The sequence below is a fragment of the Rhincodon typus genome, chromosome 41 (assembly GCF_021869965.1).
Source record: "Rhincodon typus isolate 14 chromosome 41, sRhiTyp1.1, whole genome shotgun sequence".
Lineage (NCBI taxonomy): Eukaryota > Metazoa > Chordata > Chondrichthyes > Orectolobiformes > Rhincodontidae > Rhincodon > Rhincodon typus.
Window position 1 is genome coordinate 10,170,854 of NC_063372.1, and position 17,958 is coordinate 10,188,811.

The 17,958-nt window shown below is 42.3% G+C and overlaps 1 protein-coding gene across 1 annotated transcript in view; it reads left to right on the forward strand.

The window, feature by feature from the left end:
* bloc1s1 (biogenesis of lysosomal organelles complex-1, subunit 1) overlaps nt 1–17,958 on the forward strand; it is a 90,062-nt gene that overhangs the window by 63,161 nt on the left and 8,943 nt on the right. Inside the window, exon 3 of the mRNA XM_048619009.1 lies at nt 12,807–12,939. Within this exon, the coding sequence (XP_048474966.1) occupies nt 12,807–12,939 (133 nt within the window). The remainder of the gene's footprint in view (nt 1–12,806; nt 12,940–17,958) is intronic.

Sequence of the window (17,958 nt, forward strand, 5' to 3'; positions counted from 1 at the left end):
ATGATGCTGCTTGGCCTGCTGTGTTCATCCAGCCCTGCACCTTGTTGACTTGTTCAGGGTTGAGTTTAAAATTGCTCCTATTTCTCTCCCTGCCTTTTCACTTGCACCACTCTATAAAGGAGAGCAAAGTCATAGGGGGAGATGTCACAGATTGGCTTGGGATCAGATTAGGGAGGTGAATAAAATGATGATGTAGGAATAGGGTGACCAAATGTGATTAGGTATCTGTTCATGTGGAGGGTAATTCTCGAGAAGGACTCATTAGGTGTGCAACACTATTCATTCTGTATGTCTGCTATTTTTCTTCCTGTATGTAAAAACCTTGAATTTATCTGCATTGAATTTCAATTTACTATAACTTTGCCCACACACAAATACTGTCTGGGACCTTCTGTAACCACTTAGATGTTTTATGAGACTACTGATCTCCCAGGCTGTTTGATGTTACCAGCTGGTCTAGCTAACTTGCATTATTCTGAACTCAAGGCATTTTCTAACTCCGAAACAAAGGGGCTCTCTGCGCCAGAATCTGAGAGAGTTCACTATGGATATCACAGCTTAATCTCACTACCCTATGATTTGCTTCTCTTCCTAGTTCCTCCGCCTCCTCGTGTTTTTTGTCAGGTCAGTTGCTTCACCTGGAACCTTATTAAATGTCTCCCAATGACTTCCCAAAAATCAATGTATGACTTTATTTAATATAGAATGTACCTCAAAAAGGAAGAATTACATTAGTCAAGTAAAATCTATTAGGGTTAACCATGTTTCCAAAGGTTTTATTGTAGTTCTCCATTGTCTCAGCCTGAAATTCAATCCTATTGTTACAACAGATGGCAGTCAATCTTTAGTGGGAAGGAATTTCTATCCATCCCATGCCTGTGAACTAGCTCTAGCTGATTTCCTTGGTTTAGGGTAGTTGTATATTTGAGCAAGTGCCAAAATGAAACCATATGACCATAAGGTTAGGAACTGAATGAGGCCATTTGACCCATCAAGCCTGCCGTGCCATTCGATCATGGCTAATATGTTTCTCAACCCCATTCTCCTGCTTTCTCCCCATAACTCTTGATTCCCCCTTACTAATCAAGTACCTATCACTCTCTGTCTTACAAACACACAATGACTTGGCCTTCACAGCCCTCTGCACAGATTCACCACTCTCAGGCTGTGCCCTTGGGTTCTAGTCTCTCCTACTCGTGGAAACATCTTCTCTACATCCACTCTACCCAGGCCTCTCTAATATTCTGTAAGTTTCAGTCAGTTCCCCACCACCCCCACCCCCATCCCATCCATCAAATACTGACCAAGAGTCCTCAACTGTTCCTCATTAGACAAATCCTTCATCCCTGATATCAATCTTGTAAACCTCCTCTGGACCCCCTCCAATGCCAGCACATCTTTCCTTAGATACGGGGCACAAAACTGCTCACGATATTCCAAATGCAGTCAGACCAGAGCCTTATATGGCCTCAGCAGGACATCTCTGCTCTTGTATTCTAGACTTCTTGAAATGAATGCCAACATTGCATTTGCTTTCCTTACCACCAACTGAACCTGCATGTTAATCTTAGGATCCTGAACCAATATTTCCAAGTCCTGTTGTGCTTCAGATTCCTGAAGCTTTACGCTGTTTAGAAACTAGTCTACGCCTCTTTTCCTGCAAAGTGCATAACCTCACACTTTTCCACATTGTATTCCATCTGCCAATTCTTTGCCCACTCTCCCAGCCTGTCAAGTCCTTCTGTAGCCTCAATATGACCTGTCCCTCCACCTATCTTTGTGTCATCTGCAAACTTAGCAAGAATGCCCTCAATTCTTTCATCCAGATTGTTAATATAAAACGTGAGCAGTTGTGGTGCCAACACGGACCCTGCAGAACTCCCCTAGTCACCAGCTGCTATCCTGAAAAGACACCTTTATCCCCACACTCCGCCTTCTGCCAGGCAGCCAATTCTCTATCCATGCCAGTATCTTGCCCCTAACACCATGGGCTCTTGTCTTATTCAACAGCCTCCTGTGTGGCACCTTGTTAAAGGCCTTCTGGAGATCCAAATAGATCATGTCCACTGGCTCACTTGCTTGTTACCTCCTCAAAGAATTCTAACAAATTTGTCAGGCAAAACTTCCCCTTGACGAAGTCGTGCTGACTCCACCCTGTTTTAACCATGCATTTCCAAGTATCCACAATCTCCTTCTCCATAATGGTCTCTAAAATCTTATCAATGACCGAAGTCAGGCTAACCAGCCTATAGTTTCCTGTCTTTTGCCTCCCTTCCTTCTTAAACAGGGGTGTTACGTTAGTGATTTTCCAGTCTTCTGGGACCCTCCCTGACTCCCAGTGATTCCTGAAAGATCGCCACCAATGCCTCTACAATTTCCTTTGTTATCTCCTTCCGAACTCTGGGGTGTAGTCCCTCTGGTCTGGGTGATTTATCCACCTTCAGACCTTTCAGCTAGCCCCAGCACCACCTCCTTAGTGATTGCCGCTACACTCACCTCTGCCCCCGACTCTCTTGTCGTTCTGGTATGTTGCTGGTGTCTTCCCCTGTGAAAACAGTTCCTCCGCCATTTCTTTGTTCCTTATTGCTACTTTTCACCCTCATTTTCCAGCAGCCCAATGTCCACTCTCACCTGTCTCTTACTGTAGTGGTTGTAACAAGGTCTGCCAGGTGGACCTCATAGAATCGGAGTTCCCTGATTGGGGCTGTTAATCTGGCCCAATCAGGGGGAGCCCTGGCTAACAGATATAAACAGGAGTGTCAAGGGTTCTGTTCTCAGAGCTGGCTCTGAGGGAGCTGGATCAGGGTCAAGGACTCTCCACATGTAAATGGGTGAATCAGTGACGAGATACCGGCCTCTCTCGAGCTATATCACTTAGCTTTTTAGATATTTAGAAAACACTCTTGCTGTCTTCTTTTTATATTACTAGCTAGGTTACTCTCAGAGTTTACCTTCTCCCCCCTTTATTGTTTTTTTTTAGTTGTCGTCTGCTGGTTTTCAAAGGCTTCCCAATCCTCTGGCTTCCCCCTAATCTTCACCACGTATGCTTTTTTTTCTTAAACTTTTATGCTGTCCTGACGTCCCTTGTCAGTCATGATTGCCTCATCCTCTCCTCAGTCTGTTTCTTCTCCCTTGGGATGAATTTCTGCTGTGCTTTCCAAATTACCCCAAGAAACCTCAGAAAATCATTTATACTATCCTTTTGGTTACTCATTTCAGATGGCTTGGGGAGGGAAATTGCTGAAGTGCATACAACATTGCAAAACTAACAAGTGATAGATAGATATATTTTACTTCAAGTTTTAAAATTCTCCTTTTAATAATTCTATTGATTTATTGCATTAGTGAAAATGTACCCATAAAATTTAACCACCTTGCCCAGCCATAACAACACTGGGTGCCAAGAACTTGCACGCAGTCTTCCTGTCCAGTTTGGTTAGTGTGCATGTGACTGACAATCCATTGCATCATGTATTCTCATCATTTGTTTGGATTTATTGTGTGGTCAATGCTCCAGAAGTGAGATCCAGTGATGGAGAATTGGCCAAATAATTCACCACTTGATTTTTGCTCCCTTGTCTGACCCACCTAAGCCAGTTTATCAGCATAATCTCTGGAAATTTGTCCCAATTATGTTTAAAGCTATCATTTTGAAGATTTTTTTTTTTAAACTGATCTTGTTGCTGTTAAATTTTCTCTTTGGCTTTTCCCTTTTGCCAGGGCTAAGAAGTTCAGATGTCTTTTTAATTCTGTCTGCAGGAATATTGTTACCTCAGTCCAGTTTAAATGTTGGGCATCCCATCTAAACAGGTTCCCCTTGCTGTATCTCCATACCATAGGAATTGAAAATCCTTTCTTATCTCACATTAGACATAGATTAAATGTGACACCTAACGTGTCCAGTGCCTGGCACCAAACAAATCCTGATACCTACATGGTCTTGTACCTCAATTGAGAGCCAAATTCCTCAAACTCATTCAGTAAGACCTTCATTTGCCTCGTGTCCTACGTCATCATTTGCTGCATGCACCATTGCTTCTCATGGGTGTACTGTTCCTTTACAGAATTTCTTATACTCACTGTTCCTTCCTTCACCCTTTGCTCTTTTATTTTCTCCCACTTGTGCTCCCTGCAACCTCCTTCCCAAACAAAGCAAATGAGATCACTTGAAGGCTAGTGCGGGAAGCTGAACTTTGTGTCCTCTTGATGAGGATTTTACTCCATGTTGAACTCCTGGCTTGCCCTCAAGTTCTCCCTTCAGTCATTGCCTTAACCAACTGAAGTGACCTTTCTACTGTAATAAAGCCATGTACTTCCCTGGATTATTGCAGACCAAAGCATGACTGTGGTTTTACATTTTTAAAAATGTTCTTCGTCTGTTTGAAAATAGCACAACTTATCTGGCACTGCAGTAATCAGCTGACTAAGAAGATCAAAATACAGATGCTTTCATCCAAGGCATAGTGTTGTCTGTGATTGACCTCTTTTGCAGAACACAAACTGGCTACCCAGCAATAGAAGGCTCCCTCATAAAGGGAATGATTTATGCTGCCATTAGCACAATGGCTCAGTGTTGTGACTGACTTCGAAAGTAGGCATCTCTGTAACGCCAACAAAGAAATCATTTCACATAATTTGTGATGGAACAGTTTATTCCACTTTTGCTGCAATTTTCTTTGAGTGACCAAACAGAAATGTTGTCTTTTATTGGAAATTAATGCTGGAGTGTTGTGATCAAGCTGTAATACCATTTTCATGTGTAGAAAGCAAGGTCCCAGAGGGTTTCGAAAAATGTTCTGTTTCCTGAACTCTGTGGAATGACTTGTTTTGTCCTTAGTTGGTGCTGGAATTCACCTCTTTTTTTTCCCAGCATACACGCTTCCCCTTCTCACACTCTGATACCTCATGAAGAGGGCATTTTTTGGCTTTTGCAAGCCTAGGTGAGAAATTGGATGCCGGACATAGCCATCTCAATTCTCTCTTGAATACAATATTTGTGAAGGCAAGTGCTTTTGAGACGAGCCTGTCACCTGCTTCTATTTTTACAGTTTAGTTTCAAAACCTTTTCTCATACCCAAGACTATTGATGCTGGAAATCAGCATGTGGTCCTACACAGTGCCTCCAGGACCTGAATGAATCCCATGTGCCTTGGTGACCAGAACTGAACTTCAACCAGAGGGCCAGACTGACGAGAGCATCATGGCTTTCTCTGACTTGTATTCCACTGTGCTGGCAATATAGTTGAGCATTCTATTAACTTGGTTAATTTCTAGTCCACACCAACTGGAAATGTTGAATATGAGGAGTTTGTAAGTCTTTTCAATGTCATCCTTGTTTATTTCAGCAACGTTCAGGAGGCAGTGCAGCCCATATTTTCTTCCTAAATAATAAAAACATAAAACACTGGAAATACTCAGCAGGTTAGACATCATCTTTGGCAAGAAAAATGGAGTTAATGTTTCATGTCTGTAACGTTCAGAATCGTTACAGACGTTCACTTTTGTTTGTCCGTCCAAGATGCTTCCAGACTTGCTGGGCATATCTGCCATCTTCTATTTTTTAAGTTCAAATTTCTAGTATCTGCCTTAGGACTTAGCAAGTCAGGTCTCTGCTTTCTGAATGCATATTGGGCACACGCTTTCTCTTGGCTAGTCCTCCTATTTCACGTGAAATTGAAATAAGACTAATGGATCTGGAATTGCCTGTCATTATCATTTGTATAGTGGCCTGTTTCAAATCTTCTAGCCATAGAGTCATAGTATCACATTGAAAGAAAAAGCATACAATGTGGCAAAGATTAGTGGTAAACCAGAGGATGGGAAAGTTTTAAGATCCAGCAAAGGATGACCAAAATATTAATAGAAGGGGAGAAAATAAATTGAGGGCAAACTAGCAAGTAATATAAAAACAGACTGCAAGAACTTCTTTCAACATACATAAAGGAAGAGAGAGGCTAAAGTGAATGTAGGCGCCTGGGAGAATGAGGCTGGGGAAATAATAATGGGGAACCAGGAAATTGCCAAGGAGTTGAACAAATACTTTGCATCAGTCTTCACGGTCAAGGACACTAATAGCATTCCAAGAATTGTAAATAATCAAGGGGACTAAAGGGGGAGAGAAATTAAACACTAATTATCACTAGAGGGAAAGTGTGTGAGAAACTAATGGGACTAAAGGCAGATAAGTCCCCTCACCTGTTGGACTGCATCTGACGATTGTGCAGGAAGTAACTACAGAGATAGTGAATACACTAGGAGTAATTTTCCAAGAATCCTTAGATTCTGGAAAAGTTTCAGACGATTGGAAAATTGCCAATGTTACGTACTTATTCAAAAAGGGAGGGAAAAAAAGTCTATTATAAAGGCTTTACTTGCAGAGCCTTTAGAATTTCATAATGTAGTCAAGCAGAATCAGCATGACTTCGCAAAGTGGAAATTACACCTGACAAATCTATTAAGAGTTCTTTGAGGATGTAATGGATGGGATAGATGAAGGTGGAACCATTTGATGTAACAAATTTGGATTTCTAAAAGTTATTCAAAGAACAAAGAAAATGACAGCACAGGAACAGGCCCTTCGGCCCTCCAAGCCTGCGCCAATCCAGGTCCTCTATCTAAACCTGTCGCCTATTTTCCAAGGATCTGTATCCCTTTGCTCCTTGCCCATTCATGTATCTGTCTAGATACATCTTAAATGACGCTATTGTGCCCGCCTCTACCACCTCTGCTGGCAGTGCGTTCCAGGCACCCACCACCCTCTGCGTAAAGAACTTTTCACGCATATCTCCCTTAAACTTTTCCCCTCTCACCTTGAAATCGTGACCCCTAGTAATTGAATCCCCCACTCTGGGGAAAATGCTTCTTGCTATCCACCCTGTCTATACCTCTCATGATTTTGTATTTGATAAGGTATCTCACATAAGTCTACTGAATAAGAGCCCATGGTATTGGCCTTCTATCAGCAAGGATAGATGATAGGCTAACTCGCAGAAGACAAAGAGATGGATACAGAGGGTATTTTCAGGATTGCAACCTGTAACTAGTGGAGTGTCACAGGAATCCATGCTGGGGCCACAATTATTTACAATATTAATAACTTGGATGACAGAAGTGAATGTACTGTCACCAAGTATATAGATGACATAAAAATATGTGGAAGGCAAGTAGTGAAAATGACACGTGGAGTCCACAGAGAGATACAGACAAGTGAATGGGCATAAACTTGTCAGATGCAATATAATGTGAGGTATCTACTTTGGCAGGAGATTAGAAGAGCTGCTTATTATTTAAATCCAGAAAGACTGAAGAAAGGTGGATTTGGGAGTCCTTGTGCATGAATCGCAAAAGGTTAGCATCCAAGCTCAGTGGGTAATAGGGAAGGCAAATGGAATGTTGGTTTTTATTTCAGAGGGAATGGAGTATAAAAATAATGAGGTTTTGCTAAAACTATAAAAGGCATGAGTCAGACCGCTGCTGGAATATTGTAAATAAACGAAAGATATACTGGCATTGGAGGCAGCGCAGAGAAGGAACACTAGGCTGATTGTGGTTATGAGGGGAGGTTGAGTAGCTTGGGTTTGTACTCATTGGAGTTTAGAAGAATGAAAGGCATCCTTAATGATAGACACAAGATTCTTAGGGGATTAAAACAAAGAACTGCAGGAAACGTGAAACAAAAGTAGAAGTTGCTGGAGGAGCTCAGCATGTCTGGCAGCATCTGGAGAGAAAGCAATGTTCACGTTTTGAGTCTAGTGACCCTTCTTCAGAAGAAGATCATTTCTGAAGAAGAAAGGTCACTGGATTCGAAACGTTAATTCTGCTTTCTCTCCACCGGTGCTGCCAGACCTGCTGAGTTTCTCCAGTAACTTCAGTTTAAGATTCTTAAGAGGTTTGACCAGTGTAGATGCAGAAAGGTTGTTTTCCCTTGTGGGAGACTCTAGGACCAGAGGGCAAAATCTTAAACTAATGGATCGTCCATTTAAGGCAGAAATGAGGAGAAATCTCTTCTGTCAGAGGGAGCTAAATCTGTAGAATTCTTTACTGCAGAGAGCTGGAGGGGCTGGGTCATAATGTATATTCAAGGCAGAGACAGACAGATGTTTAATCTGTAAGGGAATCAAGGGTTATGGGGAAAAGGCAGGAAAGTGGAGCTGAGGATTATCAGATCAACCATGATCTCATTGAATGATGAAATAGCATCAATTGGCTGCATGGCCTACATCTGTGGTCTTCTACATCTTGTGGTCTTATTGCACTAGTGTCCCTGAGTGTCCAGTGACTCCCTCATAATGATTGTCCTTGTTTTATACATTCCTTCCTGGGTTTTCCGAAGACTTAGACCAAATATCATCATTTATTTCTGGGCTTCGGAGCATTTTTTCCTGATGTTGCATGTTGGTACTTCACTGGATTGCTAGCTGTTTATCACTTAACAAACTTACTGGCATATTCAGTAAACTGGCCATGTCATTGATTGCTTCATAAATCTTCAAACAATCTAATCAAACCTTTTGATTATGTATAAACTATCAACCTGGTCTGAGTGCCTCTGACAATTGTAATTGAAATGTAGAACCCCCACCCCGCATTGATTCACATGCCTTCCAGCTTCCCCACTGCAGCCTAAGCTCACTCAAGTTCGGTTCATAAGCTGACGTTAAGGAGTGGCTGCCTCTGGCACAAAACTAATCACATCCCATGGCACAACCTCCTGCTGATTTGAGTCAAGGTAGATGCCACTGCTTCAGGGTTTCAAAGACAATAACCCTGGAAAGTAAATGGCATAGGTTCTTAAAATTTGTATTTACTCGATGTATTTTATATCTGAGCAGTTTTATCTTGGAAAGCAGAAAGCCAAAATAATTTTGTTTGTCACTCTTTCCAATTAACTTGAATGTGAGGAACCCAAAGAAGAAGACAAAAGTAGCTTAAAAATTGAAGCGGGACCAGAAATAGCTTCTTCACTGTGTATTTGCAAGAATCTTAACACAGAATATTTATCACAGGAATCTTTTGGGAAATTGCTACTAACCATTGTGAGCATGAGAATCATAAATATTGATACAAATACGCTGTTTTTCCTTCTAAATTCTAGCCCCATCTTCTGAAAGGTCTGCCTAGACTCTGTTCCCCTTGCGCAAACCGTTCCTCGTGCAAAAGCCTTGGCAGAGAGATCTGGCAAGCTGCTAAACTGCGGCGGGACATCACAGCCGAAAAGTATGATCTCCATAATTGTGTACATACAGCACTTCAAGCCTCTTTAATTGGAGTGACGTTAAGTTAGCTGTTTCTTATTGCATATCGCCATTAGTGCTGGCTTGTTGGTGATATTTCATCCTGGAAGTCAATTATTGTTAACCAGTTAATCTTCAAATAGAGTTTTCAACCTTCTCCAAATCCATTGCAACCTTTTATGGTTCTGTACATTCCTTCTGTACAGTACAGAATTGTTTCCCATCAAATTGAAGTGATTCTGTAATATGTGGTTGCTCCAGAATACATCTTATTGTGTCCATACTCCTCTAATTCTGGCCTCTTGAGCATCCTAAAAACCATTTTTGTTCTACCTTCCCTAGCCGTACCTTTTATCTGTTTATGAGCTATGCTCATAAGGGAACACCTCCACCTTCAAGTTCCCCTCCAAGCCACTCACCATCCTGACTTGGAAATATATCGCCGTTCCTTCACTGTCACTGGGTCAAAATCCTGGAATTCCTTCCCTAATAGCCTTGTGGGTCAACCCACAGCAGGTGGACTGCAGCGGTTCAAGAAGGCAGCTCGCCCACCACCTTCTCAAGGGCAACTAGAGATGGGCAATAAATGCTGGGCCCAGCCAGCGACACCCACATCTGACAAATGAATAATGGAAAAAAAAGGCTGTGAAATTCCCTCCAAAATCCTCTCGAAGACAAGCCCTAAAACTCTTCTCTTTGACCAAGCTTTTAGTCAACTGTCATGATGTCATCTTATGTGGTTTGGTGGTGAAACTTGAATTTGATAATGTACAGTGTCTTGGATTATTGACTGCATAACTAGTCTACTCGATCATCCAGTAAAGTGATGGAAGGTGTCATCAACAGTGCTATCGAGCAACTCGTGCTCAGTGACGCCCAGTTTGGGTTCCGCCACAGCCACTCAGATCCTGACCCCATTACAGCCTTGGTTCAAACATGGACACAAACACTGAATTCCAGAGTTGAGATGAAAATGACAGCCCTTGACATCAAGGCTGCATTTGACAGAGTGTGGCATCAAGGAGCCCAAGGAGCCCAAGCAAAACTGGAATCAATGGGTATCAGGGGGCAAATATGCTGCAGGTTGGAGTCATACCTGGCACGTAGGAAGACGGTCGTGGATGTTCACTATTCGTGACTCTTCAGATGCTGAAGCAGTCCATGTGCAAATGCAGTAAGATCTGGACATTATCCAGGTTTGGGCTGACAAGTGACAAGTAACATTTACACCACGCAAATGCCAGGCTATGACTATCACCAATGGGAAACAATCTAACCACCGCCCCTTGATACTCGATGTTACCATCAGTAAATTCTCCACTATCAATATATGGGGGTTACCATTGACTAGAAACTCAACAAAACACAGTGGTTACAAGAGCAGGTCATAGGCGAGGAATACTGAGTAAGTAACGCCCCTCCTGACTCCCCAAAGCCTGTCCACCATCTACAAGGTGCAAGTCAGGAGTGTGATGGAATACTCCCCACTTGCCTGGATGGATACCGCTCCAACAATACTCAAGAAGCTTGACTCCATCCAGGACAAAGCATCCCGCATGATTGGCACCACATCCACAAGCATCCACTCCCTCCACCACCGATGCTCAGTAGGAGCAGTGTGTGCCATCTCCAAGATGCACTGCAGAAATCCACCAAAGATCCTCAGACAGCACCTTCCAAACCCACGTCCACTTCCATTTGGAAGGACAAGGGCAGCAGATACATGGGAACACCACCCCCCTTCAAGTTTCCCTCCAAGGCACTCACCATCCTGACTTAGAACTATATTGCTCTTCCTTCACTGTCACTTGGTCGTAATCCTGGAATTCCCTCCCTAATGGCATTGTGGGTCAACCCACAGCAGGTGGACTGCAGCGGTTCAAGAAGCCCCCACCACCTCAAGGGGCAACTAGGGTCAGGCAATAAATGCTGGGCACAGCCAGTGCTACCCACATTCCATGGGTGAACAAAAAGAAACAGCAAGAAGTTGAAGGATTCTCAGCATTGGCAGCAGCACATAAAAAGTGGTGTTTGTCTTAGCAGAATCCTGTGCCTGACAGAAACAGACTGTTTTTTTTTCTGCTTCAGAAGGAGCAGACGCATCCCATCTCTTGAGCTGGGTCTTTGCTTCTCATGCAGTTATAGTTGGCTGGATTTATCGCAGCAACATGTTCTCTTGCTGCTTGCTCCAACCAGTTTTAAAAACTGGTGGAACACCTGCATTGTTTCTGAAGGGGAGGCCCGATGCGATTAGCTGCATTTCAAGCACTTACTGGCCAGCATCAAATCTTCCACACAACCAAGCTCCGAGGTGGGAAAGAAATCCTGCCCACGAAACTAACAGTTTGCCATTCTTTGTCCAGGTACAGTGGCTGCTGCCAGTAATATACTGCGATCAGAGAGGAAGGCTTTTGATGGTCATCCCCTTCCCAATGCCAGGTCCCTCAAGTAGGCACAAAGTACCTGTCAGTAAGGTCCCTCCGCTTTCTAAACCACCGCCAACCTCACAAGGCCACAACTAAACACAGCACAGTTTGCTGGATGGCCTTCAGAAGGCACAGGAGAGGTGAGAGGATCCTGTTCAATCCCTGAGCCACCATTAAATCACAGTGGGATCAGGAATAATTGGCTTCCTACGGTCAGTGGGCACGTTTCCTGCACTGGCCCCATCTTGCCCAAACTTAATTAGGAACTGTTTTTCTGATGTCAACAATCTGCTGTAGGTACTCCTGCCTGATTGGGGCTCCACTAATCCAGCCCAGTGACTCTGGAAATGGGGCTTGAATTTGGCTATCATGGCACGTTCAAATCAGGCTACATTCTGATTTACACTCGGGACTTCTGTTATATGTTGCCATCAATATTTCCTTCAACCCAATGCCTGGTAGCACCAGTGAAACCTTATGTAAAGCATTGCTCTATCTAGATGCCCGTGGTTATAACTCAAGAGGAAAAGCAATTGTGACCTGTTTGGGTGAGAATTCAGTTTTGTTTGGTGTGGGAGTCTTGTTAGCTGGAACAATTTTTTATTTTACACTTTTTGTTTTCAAACATGAATGACCCGGGAAAGTTTGCCCTAGAAGGTAGTGGTAACATCTGCAGTCCTTTCATGGTGATAGCCAATGATAAGTTAGATCAGGAATCTCAGGGTACTGCTAGCAACAGTTAAGGAACAGCAATTTATGTTTGAACCAAGCTGGTGTGTGTGGCTTAAAAGGAGAATATGACAAGGATGGTGTTCCAATAACATTGCTGCCCTGTCTTGTCTTAATAGTGGATGGCACAGGGAATACACATGGTAAGTTGGGCCGAAGGGCCTGTTTCCTTGCTGTAGACCTCTATGGCATGCTTTTGAAGAATGCATTGATTGTGTAAGCACACATATTAAGAAAATACAAATGCATTGTACTTTATTAAGCAAAATAATAGACTCTGAATGTTCAGTGAAATAAATAAGTACAAATGTTGATAAGATTATTCATCGTATATAACCATGTAATTGGAAAATAAGTAATCCGTCATTTCTGAACCTCTGCAAGAATGCTGATTGATACATTGCTATCTCCTTTTCAGAGTGGCTCAGGCATATGTGAATCAGCGGAAACTGGATAATGAAGTAAAAACCCTGCAGATTCAGGCTGCCCAGTTTGCCAAACAGACACAACAGTGGCTTGGTATGGTGGATAACTTCAACCAGGCACTAAAGGTAAATTTAACAGTGCAAGGACCTGGTATATACAGTAAAGTAGCCCAACATTTGTTAATTACCTTGATTGTGTTTTTGACTGGTTACAATTAAATTCATTTTAAATAGCTAGTGTGACTTATTTCCTCCAACAGGGGAAAAAAATTGTTTTTATCCCTTCAGAGCATTCAAAGTGTTGGTCTTATGTTTGAGCAGTAGCCCGGATGAAACAGTCGGAGCTGCAGAGACTGTGAAAGAAGGAACTTGCATCATGTCCTTAATGTCTCCAAAGCATTTCACAGCCAGTGAATTTCTTCTAAAATCATTGGGAGGACTAAATGCAGACCAGGTGACCAACTTCGCAGAACACCTCTGCTCAGTCCTCCAGTGGGACCCCAACTTTCCGGTTGCTTAGTGTTTCAATACACTATCTTGTTTGCTTGCTACAGTGTTCTCGTGAAGCCCGGTGCAAGCTGGAAAAATAGCATCTTATTTTCCATTTAGGCACTTTACAGCCTTCTGGACTCAGCACTGAGTTCAACAGTTTCAGACAATGAACTCTGTTCTCTGTTCTCAGTTTGGATAAAGATAAACCCCCTCCACCATCACTTATCCCATTTTGATGGTTTTGGTTTGAGTTTGAGCTGACCTGTTATTCTGCTGTTAGCACCCACTCTGGATTTCTTTGTCACCTCTCTACAATGATTACTTTTGTTCTGTGGCACCTTTTATGTCCTATCTTCTTCAACCTCTTATCTTTTCCTGACCTTCCCTTTTGTTTCATTTGCCCTTTTCCCCCTTTTTTTTGTCATAAAAGCCATCACATTTCTCCCTGTCTTCCATTCTGAAGAAGAGTCATATTGGACTCGAAACATTAGCTCTGTTTCTGTAACCACACTGAGTTTTTCCAGCACTTTCTGTTTTTAATGTCTAAAACACTGTCATTATTATTTTGTAGATAGAAATGGTAGCCAGGTTGCACGCAGCAAGATCCCATAAGCAGCAATGATATGCATGACGAGTGAATTGCTTTTGTTGGTGTTGATTAAAAGAGAAATGGTAGCTAGGAGTTCTGCCTATCAATTAGCGCCACGAATCTCTGCTCCCCCGAGCAAGTAGCTGTGACCTTGGTTTAATGTTTTAACCAAAAGGTGCTACCTCCAACAGTGCAGTGCTGTAGTGTCAGCCTAGATTATATGCTGAAGTCCTGAAGGGGGCCTAAATCTTGAGGCATTTTGATTTGGGATGACAACGCTATCCTCTGTGCATACTCATGCTTTGATCTAAAACCAATTATTTTTACTATCTTAGTGCTGCCCAAGCATGTACAAGATTGCAGAATCTCTGGGTGGAAGCTTTGCTGTATAATATCTGTGCAACCTTGTAAACACTGTGAACACACTGTACCCTGACTGAACCTGATGTGCAAAATGTGCTTCTTGTAATTTTCATTCTCCTTGAGAGAGATTGGTGGTGGTGGGGGAGAGGGGGAGGTGGGGAGTTGGTTTAATTTTACACATTTGGCTTCTAATTGTGGGAACAGGGAATTAAATGTATCTGATTTTTGGCACGTTGCCATACCTACTTTAACTGTAGTCACTTAGGAAATGTTAAACCTTTGAAATAATGAGCTGCTACATGTTCCCAGCACATGTCAGAGAAACTGTACAGTCTGGATAGCATAATCACTTAATTATCCCAGGTTAATGACTATCTCTACTGATGTCCCAGGTCAGGGAATTGAATCTCCATCATTACATAGACAGTAATCAGTTAGTCAGGGCAGACAAACAAGAGGTTGGCAGAACACAGCAGGCCAGGCAGCATCTAGAGGAAAGGAGCAGTCAACGTTTCGGGTATTACCCTTCTTCAGTTACTGAGAATCTTTTGTCTGTGGTGGCATATTTACTGATTTTTTTTTTAACTTCCTTGCCGCTCACTCATTGTTTCACTGGATGCTTGTACTATCATTCGGGTAAATCTATTGTTCTTGATGCTACCCACACTCTGAAGGACGGATAGAATGCTTTCTCTTCCCCATTTCAGATAGGCTTCTGTAAATTGACACAATCAAAGCACGGTTGAATATCTCAAATAACAGACTTCTCTTGCACATGGCATTTGCTTGGGGAGGAAGAATGCCATCTTTTTAGGTTAATGTCCTATACGAGTTCATCTGATGACGTGTTTCAACAAGCTATGTATCATCCTGTAGTGCATTCTGTCCATTTCCAAACTCATCCATTACACCCCATTGCATTCTCCTCAAACATGTTTCACTGCAGTGGAACAACCCAAGTATGCTGTTTGCCTTCGATTGAGAGCCTACACCTGTGGGTGTGAAGCTGCTTGATCTCTTAAGAGACCTAGTTAACTATTGATGCTATAATTATTTTCAACTCTCCAGCTGCTGCTCAAACAGCCTTTACCTTCTGCGTCGAGAATTTGAAGCTGCTTAGCTCTTTCATAATGATTGCGTTCAGGAGGGCTGTGATTTTTGTGGAAAATGTGGCTCGATCTATCATTTGGGGGGTTTAGATAATTACTTTGATATCTTCATTTTTCCAACCTACTGTTCTAACTCTGACAATTAAGTAGCTACAAGATTTCCACTCTGCCGATCAGTGAATTTAATAAATAAGATTATTCAGAGCAATGTGGCTCCAATAACTCATCACCTGCCAGACTACTACAAATTTGTGAACAGCAGGCTTGGAAGTCCTTGTTTAATGCTAATAGAGGTTCTTGCAGATTGTAAACTGTTTTCTATGTTATTTGTTAATCATTTCTTCAGGAAAATAACACATGAGGGCGCATGAAAAATTGTGACTTAGTTTATAACTTTAGGAAAATACTGAAAATGTAACAATGCTGACAGATAACTGTATTTCCGCATTACATTTAATTGATAAAGATTCCTGGTATTATGAATTCGGAAGAGTGCTGCAGTGTTTTTTGTTTTCTTTACGTTTTCTAACAGTCATTAATTTGAAACTTAACAGGCTCACTCAGCTATTTATGATTTGCTGTTTCCCCCAATTTGTAAAGACTTGACTTTTTTTGCATTTTCAGCTTTTATTAGTATAGTCTTTGTTTTAAGGTTTAGAAATCTTTATTTGAGGCTTTTCCTAATGGCTCATAAGATTGTAAGTAGTAGGAACAGGGATAAGAACATGAAATCACAGAAATGGGAGCACGAGTAGGCCATATGGCCCCTCAAACCTGTTCTACCGTTCAATATGATCAAGATTGATCTGATTTTGGTCTCAACTTGACCTTTCTGTTTGGTCCTTGTGACTCCCTTATGCAGCAAACTTTGTTTTAACAGGCACTTTGTGAACCAGCACTCTTGATAAACTGGCAAGATTTATGTACCTCAAAATACTGCAAAGTTTACCGTATTATTCTGTCCAGTTATTATAGTTTTTTTAATTTATTTACCTCCATGTAAATATACTTGTTCAATCGAATGGCCGCACAAAATATCGACAGTTGATTCACTTTCGAGTCAATTTCTCCTCAAATACTGTGATGTCCGAGTGGTCAGTTGAGGGTACGAGTGAGAAGGCTCTCTGCCGGTAAATTTTATTTAAGTCAAAGTTTCATAATTATTTCAGTGTTTTATGCTGTAAATGAAGTATAACAATGACGTGTATACCCCGGCATTACTTTTGTTACTTAGTGTGTACTTTTACATTGATTATGCAGACCTTTTGATTATCCAGAATATTTGAACAACCAACCCACTCCCTGCCCATAGGTTCTAGTTAGTAAAAGGTTAGCTGTAGTTCAAGAATGTCTATCTCAGCCTCGAATATATTTAATGATTCCACCTCCTCAGCTAGAGGCATAATATTACAACGGGGAAAGAGGCCTATTGGCCCAACATGGTAGGGGGTTGGGTCTGGCTGGGATGCTCTTCAGAGGATCAGTGTGGACATGATGGGCCAAATGGCCTTCTTCCACACTGTGTAGGGATTCTATGAAATATCCACACCGGTCATTAAACTCCTATCTAATCTAATCTAATCCTATTTCCCAGCATTTGTCCCATAACCTTTGTATGCTGTGGCATTTCAAGTGTATGTCTAAATACTTCTTAAATGTCTTGAGGGTTCCTGCCTTCACCAGCCTTTCAGGCACCGAGTTCCAGATACCTGCCACCCTCTGACTGGATGAAATTCTCCTAAAATCCCCTCCAAACCTCCTGGCCCTTATTGTAAATCTGTGTTCCCTGGTAAATTGACCCCTCCGCTAAGAGGAAAAATTTATTCCTATCAACCCTATCTATGCTCCTCAGAATTTCGTAGACCTCATTCAGGTCCCACTGTCAGTGTTATCTGCTCCAAGCAAGTAACCCTAGCCTTACCCAGTCTCTCTGGGAGTAGAGAATTCCAAAGATTCATGACTCACTGGGAAAAGAAAATCTTCCATATCTGTGTTCAACCCTTCTAAAGTGTCAAGAATATGCCATTCCTACACTCGGTCACCTTGCAACCACAGGCTGGAATGGGTGGGCCTGCATTGTTATGGGGAAAGCCAGGAATCCTGTTCTCACTGGTATGAAAACAGGCCCCACTGTGACAGTGGTGAAATTGGGCTGAAATGGAGAACCTACCAGCTGGCTAATCAGGCTCATTATTGGGCCACTTGATCATTATCACAAGCTCACTGAAGTTTAGGGGTGGCCCAGAGATTCTCCAGGACTTGCAAAGAATTCCTGTTTCTCCTGAAGTTCTCCCAGCAAACCTTGTCTGGATTGACAGCAGTCTGTTGGGAATCCTTCTTTTCAAAGGCACTTCAGTACCTGATCAAGGGACACAGCATTAGGAAGGTGGGTGGCTTCTAAGAGACAGCCCTCTGCTCTTGCTTAAAAAAAAAAGGACCCTCCCAAGGTGGTGACCCCAGTGCATTCCATCTGCCTCTTCTTTGGGTCCCACAATGATCTCTGGTGAAGGCTTCACTGTATATACAGTAACAGCCATGATCTTAGTGACACTGCCACCAACAGAGAGCTACTGGCCTCTGCCTGTTAACTCC